The 10,028-nt window shown below is 36.1% G+C and overlaps 1 protein-coding gene across 1 annotated transcript in view; it reads left to right on the top strand.

The window, feature by feature from the left end:
- Positions 1-5,522: 5,522 nt before the first annotated feature.
- Positions 5,523-10,028, top strand: part of LOC308704514 (dynein axonemal heavy chain 11) — a gene marked incomplete at its 5' end in the record, with an annotated part of 86,182 nt that continues 81,676 nt past the window's right edge. The window contains 7 exons of the mRNA XM_081388885.1: positions 5,523-5,738; positions 5,877-6,020; positions 6,261-6,457; positions 7,189-7,556; positions 8,013-8,224; positions 8,627-8,860; positions 8,997-9,164. Of these exons, the coding sequence (XP_081245011.1) occupies positions 5,523-5,738; positions 5,877-6,020; positions 6,261-6,457; positions 7,189-7,556; positions 8,013-8,224; positions 8,627-8,860; positions 8,997-9,164 (1,539 nt within the window). The remainder of the gene's footprint in view (positions 5,739-5,876; positions 6,021-6,260; positions 6,458-7,188; positions 7,557-8,012; positions 8,225-8,626; positions 8,861-8,996; positions 9,165-10,028) is intronic.

Genomic DNA, 10,028 nt, shown 5'->3' with positions numbered 1-10,028 from the left:
ATCCGTAATATAGTATAGGCCTATAATATGTATATAATACATATATAAATTCAGGTAATTAACTCTATTCATATATATATATATATATATATATATATATATATATATATATATATATGAATAGAGTTAATTACCTGAATTTATATATGTATTATATACATATTATAGGCCATATATATATATAAATATATGTATCTTTGAGAAAACATTCTACTGATTCTCTGCCTCTGTGGCAATACTTCTACAATGTTGTTTTTTAAAGTTAGGCATGAGGTTTCAAGATTAGTTTATGTTAAGATGAGATTTATGTATTTTCATGTTGGGACACAACTCAGAATGTAGTCATCGATGCCAAAGTGTGTTCATTCACAACCCTGCTGGTAAATCTTACACGACTATATGGCTACGGCTTTAAACACAATGACATCTTCACTTCACAATCCTCAGGCAGAATTTAATATGCTGCTGGCAAAGTCTGGCTTTACACTCACAAAAGATGTGCACTTGAGACTTCAGCCCCCTTGTAAAGTGGACACCGTGGCGGGAAGTGCACACTGAAGAGGAAAGCAAACAGTCAACGGCATTATATTACCATTCTGATGAACTCATACTCTTAAACATAATTTAGTGGCTTTGTAGATATGACAATAATAGCTATGCTACCTTAATAAAATATAGTTTTAATGCTTGTTTGAGAAAACATACAAAAATAAATGCCAAAATTATTTAACTATTCGGTTGTTGTTTTTTAGAGCTTTTGTCGAGGACAGATCAAGAGACTTTAGGACTATTTGTTGCTTTATATTAACAGTATGTGTTCCATTGCAGTGATAGTCTCTTAATAATGTTGGCACATATGTGTGCTAATTCTTACTAATAGTTAGCTGATATTTATAGTGGATTCAAATCAAATTAGTCCACATTACTTGCATAAATATTGGCTTACTCAAATCTTTGAGTTATTTAAACTTGTTCGATCTACTTAGTATTTGTCATGGTACCAAATAGTTATTCAGGTCTTAAATTCTTAATTTGTTTGCTTAAGGTTTATTTAATTGATTTAATTTGATGTAAAAATGATTCACCAAAACATCAATTTTTAGAGTGTAGAGGACTAAAGTCTTTTTGTCCAGTTTTTACTCCCTAACATTCTGTAAATGAAATAAAAAGTATTTATTGTTGAGTATTTCCTTTCCTTCTGTTTAAAATAATCAGAAACCTGTTATTGCACCTGAGAACTTGAAACAGCTTATCATAATAATGATTCAAATTACACATTGGAAAAACATGTCAGAGCCAGAAGGGTTATTTGAGTAGCCTATAGATGTTTTTCATTCAGCAAACACTTTAAGCAATTTAGAGTAAGAATTCTTTATAATTTGAAAACTTTTCAGCTGCGGTTGGATAGCCGAGTCTACTTTGCAGTCTTGGATGAATTTTTTAAGCATTTATTGACCCATCCTCTTTGGGCAGTGAAGCCAGTGTGCAGAATGTGTCGGGATCACAGGGTGTGCATATTAAAACTTTTATTCTGGCCTCAGAAGCACCTGTGATCTCTCTGTACTAAGTGCCGGGCTGCAAGGTCGTAAATCACGGGCTGTGAGAGGAATATCTCATCGGCTGCCAGTGTTGGGCCGCCTGTGCTGGGATTAAGGAATCAAAAGGCCACGTATAGACTAATGCCACACAGGCCCCTGAGAAATCTCAGACAAAACGGTTCAACGCCACAGACCCTGCACCCCACACTCAGTCATCCCAAACGGGGAAGCTGGCAGAGGGGTCTATGGGGCATCTGCATATAAAATAACTATATATATATATATATATATATATATGTGTGTGTGTGTGTGTACATGTATATGTATATGTATATACATACATGTATATGTATATATACATGTGTGTATATATATATATATATATATATATATATATATATATATATATATATATATATATTAGGGCTGTCAATCGATTAAAATTTTTAATCGCGATTAATCGCATGATTGTCATGAGTTAACTCGCGATTAATCGCATTTAATCGCACGTTTTTTTATTTGTTCTAAATGTACCTTAAATTAATACTTTTCAAGTTTGTAATACTCTAATCAACGTGGGCATGGATAAATAGATGCTTTATGCAAATGTATGTTTATTATTGAAACCATAGTCAATATAGAGCATAAGGAGGAGACATGTTTCAAAGGTCATAGATGTTTTTCAAAGAACTTGTTCTTGTCTATTAGACATGTAGAAAGCATGTAGAAAGAACAAAAAAATGCCAGGTTACCATTACTTCTCTTTCTTTGCACTGAGCAATTTACTAACACAAACATGATTAGATTTTTGCATGACAGGGGCAGCTCTTCTAAAAATGCTAAATGTAGGCTACATTATTTATTTATTATTACATTGTAGTTTGTCTCTCTCTGTGCCCATTTTGATGAAGCTAAATTCTCAATAAAAATGTTTTCATTGGTATATTTTACTGTTTCTGTTGTCAACGGAATGAATTTGAAATGGTGACTGAAACGCGACCCATTAAGACATAACCAGCTCTTCCTTCTAAGATGTTAAGTTAATCTGCACAAAAATTCTGATAATCGAGCCGTCGTCTGGTGAAATCAAATACACATAAGATAAAGACAACATCTGTGCTCTGATTTCGGCTATACTTGTAAAATTAGAGAAGCAACATAATATCTGTGAATTAAAGAGCTGCTCCTCCGCGCGAGACGCAGAGAGAGAGAGAGAGAGAGAGAGAGAGAGAGAGAGAGAGGCGCGCGCGCGTGCTGAGAGAGCAGTACCGGCATTACCGGTAGATTCTCAGAAACTAAATAAGGTTTGGGCGCTTTGTTGAAGGGAAAAAATCGCTAAAGGGGTCTGCAATGTCGCCAAGTTGGCAACACTGTGCATCTCCATTTCTCCAACTAGGGGTTGGGCCACGGGTCAAACAGAAAATACGCGCTGCGTTAATCGCGCGTTAAAAAAATTAGTGCCGTTAATATGATTTTGCGTTTACGCGTTATTAACGCGCTAACTTTGACAGCCCTAATATATATATATATATATATATATATATATATATATATATATATATATATATATATATATATATATATCAAATACTACTACGAGGCTACTAAACTGTTTCATCAGTGTTAAAGGTGAGAATAAATTGAAAGTTTGGATACGGTCACATTACACTGTGTGTGTGATAATGCACTTGGTTTATGAGTATGCTGTTTTAATCTTCTTTAAGGTCAATAGGGTATACCTCCAGTCTTTTTGGGGGTTTATTAAAAAGGATAAAGCTTCCCACTGGACACATGTGGGTAACGCATTTCCTGTGTCTTTCCTCCCTCGCCCTACACAAACAAACGCTACTTTCTGCCCTATGGGGTTAATAATGACATTATGTGTCATGTTAGCATGTTCTAATAAAATGCTCCTGCAGTTTTATTTATTCAAATTTGAAACTCCTGGAATTCCTTCCCTGCCTCAAGGGAATGTTCCAGAAGTGATCATACAGTTTATCAGCCTAACCTGAAGAGCAGCCAGTTTGTTCAGGAAGGAATCCGTGGCTACTCGCCATCAAAAATAAAATAAAAAAGGCGTTTATTACCTTCCAAGTGGTGCACTTCAGTCTGTCCTATCTTAAGTGAGGAACACTTAAAACAAGTAGGCTAAAGCAAGATAAGCAGCGGCTGTTGAATGGTTACTTCCTCTCGACCCCTGGAGGACGTATCCATCAACAGATGCCCTCGGGTGGAGGATAACAAATTTGTTCTTTTATAAAGCTTGCATAACACCGCGGGGCCACTCATAGGAAGGCCGCATGTGGCCGGATATCGCATTCTGTTCAGTTCAAACGACATTCCCATGGTTTCCAAGAGTGTTAACGCCAGGAGGAGCGAGTGACTTCAATTGGAAGTATGTGACGTGCTTCGGCACGATAGGTCTCAGAGAATTTGCCACAAACAGTGACTGTGTCAAATCATTGGAAATCGCGCACTGGTTCATTGCATACGGAATGTTACTCTAGGGAATGACGTGTGAGCGAATATATAAACAGATAAATAGTCTAAATTAGTGTATATTTGAATATAAAAGTCCAATCCGATTATATTTTGAGGCTAACAATAAGAGACGCAAAATATATTTATCCAAATAATTATCTCCGCTAGTTTTTATATTGACTCCTCATGCTTAAATATGGATTTAGTTAGAAACTACCAATTATGTGGCAAACAGTTCCCAAAAGGAGGGCAGAATTGTAAAGTTTCCAGCGCTCATCAGGCAGTGTGATCAGGCACAGCACGTCTGTTCGTCGACAGCACTGCAGTCAGCGCTCATTAGTGTGTTTCAATGGTCCAGGCCCCTAGAGGGCATTATTGGTGCACTCACGTGAAAGTCAGCAGAGGCCTTCTGAAGAATTCATTTAACACTCCTCAGTTACACAACTTGTGAACAGGGAATCTTACGTTGTGCAACAATGGAAGTGTGTGAGAGACATACAGTAGCCTAGAATGTAACATCACATGTGCATGTAATCATCAGTTTTGTAGGTCTGTTTTTTAAATGCTAATTGAAATCATTTAAAATCTTAACAAGGGGCTATATCAGTTTGAGAAGTATTAAGAGTGATATATTTTTACTTCTTAAGAATATACATTTATTTTTAAGAATGTTAAAATTTGAATTTGCAAGAAGAATGACACAATAAACATCAGTAGATGTTTATATTTTTTCAGTAGGGGTGTATTTTAAATATTTTTAGATTTGAGTAGGTGTTATCACTTTTCCATGCCATTAAGAATTAAATGAAAAAAAAAAAAACGACAATTTGTTAAGAAGTATTAGGCGTTTCTTCGTTTTTCTTTCTTTCTTTCTGCGGATATTTCAAACTAATTTCCTGGGAACTTGTTTTACTTGGGGAAAACAATATTACAAACATGAATAAGTGTTTGCAGTGGATTTTGTGACATCTGAAATGTCTCTCATTCTCTCAAATATCATAGGGAAAAAAAAGGAGTTAACATAATCATGTAAACTCACGCTCAATCTCTCACACCTTTTTTGTCCTGATGGTTTCCATCCTGTTTGTTTCTTCCTTCCTTCATCTCATCCTTCACTGTACAAAGTGATCAGTTGACTTGAAAAAGATATTAAAAAATAATAAAAAGGTTATTTACTTAATAATTTTAAGGTAACGGGTTTTAAAGTTAAGTCAACTGATCAATTTTTACAGTGTTCCTTCCTTTCTTCTGTCAAATGAGACCAACTTTTTGGTTTGAATGACTGTCGTGTGGCCTGGGTGGGGGTGCATGTTAGAAGGTAACCAAGGAAACTGGACGCTGTACCGCCTCTTTTTTTGCACTGTTTCCGAATTAAATCTCTTCAGCGTACATGAAACGCAATATGTAAACACGTGACACTGCACGCGTTCCTCATGCTTTAGTTAGAAAACTGTTTGTTTTAGTTTTTGGACTGTTTGCGTCCGTTCCACAAGGACAACAAACATGTCAGAAGAGGAAGAAACAGCTTTTTCGGAAGACCTCAGGGTGCAGTATTTAGGCGAGACAGTTTGCCGGATGCTCAGACTCGAAACTGATACGTGGGAAAAATGTGTCAACGTTGAAAAAAACAAAATACTTTTTACAACGTTTTTCGAAACGCCTATTAGACTGTTATTTTTCAGCGTAACAGCGTCCAATACTCTGGCTGTTTCTACTGAGGTAAGTGACCAAAAAGGCCTTGTGTGTTTACATTTCTGTCTGATATTAATATAGGCCCATTCAGTGCATGCAATATCATAAATCACAGGTGTATTCCACACAGCAACAATTACCCGTTGTTTTATATGTTCACTTTAGGCTTGTCATCTCTGTAAAGACAAGGAAGTTTACATTCTCAAAAAAGGAAATGCCCCCATCCTCCCACAAAACTATAGGGGTTCTTTACTTTTTGGGGTGCTGTCACCTTCCTTTCTGCCACAGCTGTCGGACACCATGGAGAAGGTAATGAACACTGGTAGACTCTCAGGTCCACAACTGTTTGATTTGCTGTCAAAAAAGCAAATAAATAGGCTACACAAAGAAATGGAATATTAGCAGGTATGCCCACCATCAAGTGTGGAGTGTTATATTTTCATCTTTCGGAACAGAAATGAAAAGAAGTATACAATTTGAATGTATAGGCCTAATAATTTCCAGTCAATTGTTAAAAGGCTTTAAAATTTGTCAATATTTTTCATCAAGGTCTGTCTGCCACTTCTGTCGAACAAGAAGAATCACCAAATGTGGCCGAATATAATATCACAGGATATGTCACATCACATCGAGAATTTGCAAAGCAAGGTCACCGTGGTGAGAGGACAGTATTATGGCAAAACTGTTCTTCCCATTCCCGCCATCAGAGAATGGATAGACCAATGTCAAGAGGAAACGATCACACTGTATGAGTATTGCTAAGTTTTTTGCATAATTTACAATACTGTTCAAAAGTTTGTGGTCTGAAGGATTTGTTTTGTAGAGAAGAAATATTTTTTTATTCAGCAAGGATGCATTAAATTGATCAAAAGTGACAGTAAAGGCTAACATTGTTAAAGACAAAAAACTATATTTCAAATAAATGCTTTCTTCTGTTTTGTCAAAGAATCCATTAAAATGTTTCTTGAGCATCAAATCATCATATAAGACTTAAATTCTAAAGGATCATGTGACACTGAAGACTGGAGTAATGATGCTGAAAATTCAGCTTTGCCATCAGAAATAAATTACATTTTAAAATATACTAAGATAGAAAACATTTATTTTAAATTGTAATAATATTTCACAATATTACTATTTTTATTGTATTTTTGATCAAATAAATGCAGCTTTGGTGAGCATAAGAGACTTATTTTTTTAAAACATTTAAAAAAAAAAAACTTATCAACCCTAAACTTTTGAACAATGGTGTAGGTACTTCCCTTAAAGAAGTGTTTGATCACTAAAGCCAGCAGTCATGTATCTTAATTCTGTCTAAAATCTTGGTTTTGGTCTCAAATCAACTAATATGTTGTTTTCTTTCATGTTATTGTCTTGTAATCTGATTTATGGATAGATGCACACAGAGTAATATTAAAAAGCATCAATTGTCTTCATTTAGTCTAAAACAAAAATCAATTTCTTATTTGCAAACAAGGCACAACAGTCGCAACAGAGCCATGATACATGCAGTCGAGTCCATGGTCATCAGCTGGATGCACATGATCCATAAAGTCTTAAGAGCAGACTCTGCTGAATTGATTGTGAAGGGGTTGAACCCTGGACCAAAAGCTGAACTTGACTTTTGGAGGTCCAGGAAAACGAACATACAGAGTATTTATGATCAGGTTTGTCCAGCAACAAGCATTTTTACAGTGTGTAAAGCAGGAATGTTTGATAATGAACTATGTCTTTGTAAACCCCAGCTACAGAATCCTTGTGTTCAGAAAATGATCAGGATTCTGGAAATAATAGACAGCAGTTATTTCCCACCATTCAAAGCTTTGACAGAGGCTGTTTTTAATGGTAAGACATGTGATGTTTCTGCCACATTTGATTAATGCAGTTACATTTCTATTGTTCGTTCTACTACTTAAAGGGATAGTTCACCCAAAAATGAAAATTCTGTCATCATTTATTCACCTTCAAGTTGTTCCAAACCTGTAAGAATTTCTTTCACACAAAAACACAACACAAAAGAAGCTATTTTGAAGAATATGGGAAACCAAACAGTTAATGGGCCCCATTGACTTCCACAGTATGGGAAAAATAATATGGCTGAATAATATCAACTGTGTGGTTTCCCATATTCTTCAAAATATCTTCTTTTGTGTTCAGCAGAAGAAAGAAATTCATACAGGTTTGGAACGACTTGAGGGTGAGTAAATGATGACAACATTCTCATTTTTGGATGAACTATCCCTTTAATGCCGTTCTGTTAACATTCTGCCCAGTTATCGTTTATGTGTATTTGTCCCTCAGCTTTGCAGGAAGCCAGCGCTATAGATCTTCACCTTCAGCCACTTGGATCATTGCTTTCTCAACTGGAGGAGGATGAGTTCTCATACATCCATACACTCATTCCACCAGTCTTTCATCTTATATTTCTGGTCTGGATTCACTGTTCTTTCTACCGTTCACCTGAACGCATTGTTGTGCTGCTGCAGGAGCTCTGCAACTTGCTCGTTCAGCAGGTATGACAATTTGACAAGTCTTTGAATATGCTTAGTGTGTATTATTGGAAAAACGTTTTTCTTCCAAATAAAAGTCATGTGATATGAGTGACCAACATGCATAATCACAAAACTGAGTGTTAAGGTCAATATGTCTCTTAAAATATATATATATATATATATATATTTTTTTTTATGACAAGGCAGGGTTAGCTCCCTAAATGTTTTTTATTTTTGAATAAATAATTCATGATATTTTAAAAAGTACTTTTTACTTTGTACATATTTGAAAATAATGTTTAATGTCCAATAATGTCTACAGTATGTGTTATTAATCAATTTGGGAGTCAGCCATGGCTATTGTTAGAATATAGATTAAAATGTTGTTCTTGTAACCAAAATGTCAATCTTTCCTCCAACTAGGCCACTTCATATATCGGTGTGGACGAGCTGATGAAAGAAGAGACTGAAGATGCTTTGGAGAAGTTACAGACTGTGGTGGGAGTTTTCAGGTGTGTCAGGGAAACGTTCAAGACATACAGACAGAAATTGGCTGCTTTGACCAGTCATTATTCCACAGCAAAGTGCTGGGATTTCCCTTCAGCTCTTGTTTTTACTCGATTTGATGGCTTCTTGGCTCGTGTTTTACAGTTGAAGGTAAGCAGTACATCTTTTGAGGTGTTAACATACTTTCACTTTCAGTCACCGTTCAGTTTTATTTGATGCGAGTAATAATATTCATTACTATTTGTTTTGGGTTGACAGTAACATTTAGAAAAATTATGTTTTCCAGGCCCTTTTCTCCACTATGGTGGAGTTCCAAAGGTTGGAGAAGCTGTTTTTTGGAGGTATCAGAGGAAGAGTTTACACTGAGCAGGTCTCTCGCCTACATACAGAGTTTCTCCAGCTCTGCAAAGACATGAGGGATCAAGAATACAATCCACTCGATTTGACTTCTCAGGTTTTTTTTCCTTCATGGTTTTATATTCCTTGCTTGAGATAGATTAGAATCAGCCATAAGATAACAAAACTCCCAGTAAGTTATATAGAAACACACATTTGCCATCTTAGCTTAAACCGCTGGATGTCTTGTAGTACAATAACAATGCCCCACTGAATATGTCAGTGTAGATAACATGATATATGAGTGTTTGATGCAATAGCAGATATAACTCTCACTTTTTTCATTTCTGTTAAATATACTGTATACTGGTCTCATTGTGACAGCTCATTTTTTGGAACTTTCTTATACAGTGAGGAAAATAAGTATTTGAACACCCTGCTATTTTGCAAGTTCTCCCACTTGGAAATCATGGAGGGGTCTGAAATTGTCATCGTAGGTGCATGTCCACTGTGAGAAACATAATCTAAAAAAAAAAAAATCCAGAAATCACAATATATGATTTTTTAACTATTTATTTGTATGATACAGCTGCAAATAAGTATTTGAACACCTGTCTATCAGCTAGAATTCTGACCCTCAAAAACCTGCACATGTCAAGGCCCGTCTTAAGTTTGCCAATGACCATTTGGATGATCCAGAGGAGTCATGGGAGAAAGTCATGTGGTCAGATGAGACCAACATTTTTTGGTCATAATTCCACTAAACGTGTTTGGAGGAAGAAGAATGATGAGTACCATCCCAAGAACACCATCCCTACTGTGAAGCATGGGGGTGGTAGCATCATGCTTTGGGGGTGTTTATCTGCACATGGGACAGGGCGACTGCACTGTATTAAGGAGAGGATGACCGGGGCCATGTATTGCGAGATTTTGGGGAACAACCTCCTTCCCTCCGTTAGAGCATTGAAGATGGGTCGAGGCT

This window comes from Scardinius erythrophthalmus (assembly GCF_964197995.2).
Source record: "Scardinius erythrophthalmus genome assembly, chromosome: 16".
Lineage (NCBI taxonomy): Eukaryota > Metazoa > Chordata > Actinopteri > Cypriniformes > Leuciscidae > Scardinius > Scardinius erythrophthalmus.
The sequence above is the reverse complement of the archived record's forward strand: the minus strand, read 5'-3'. Positions and strand labels throughout refer to the sequence as shown.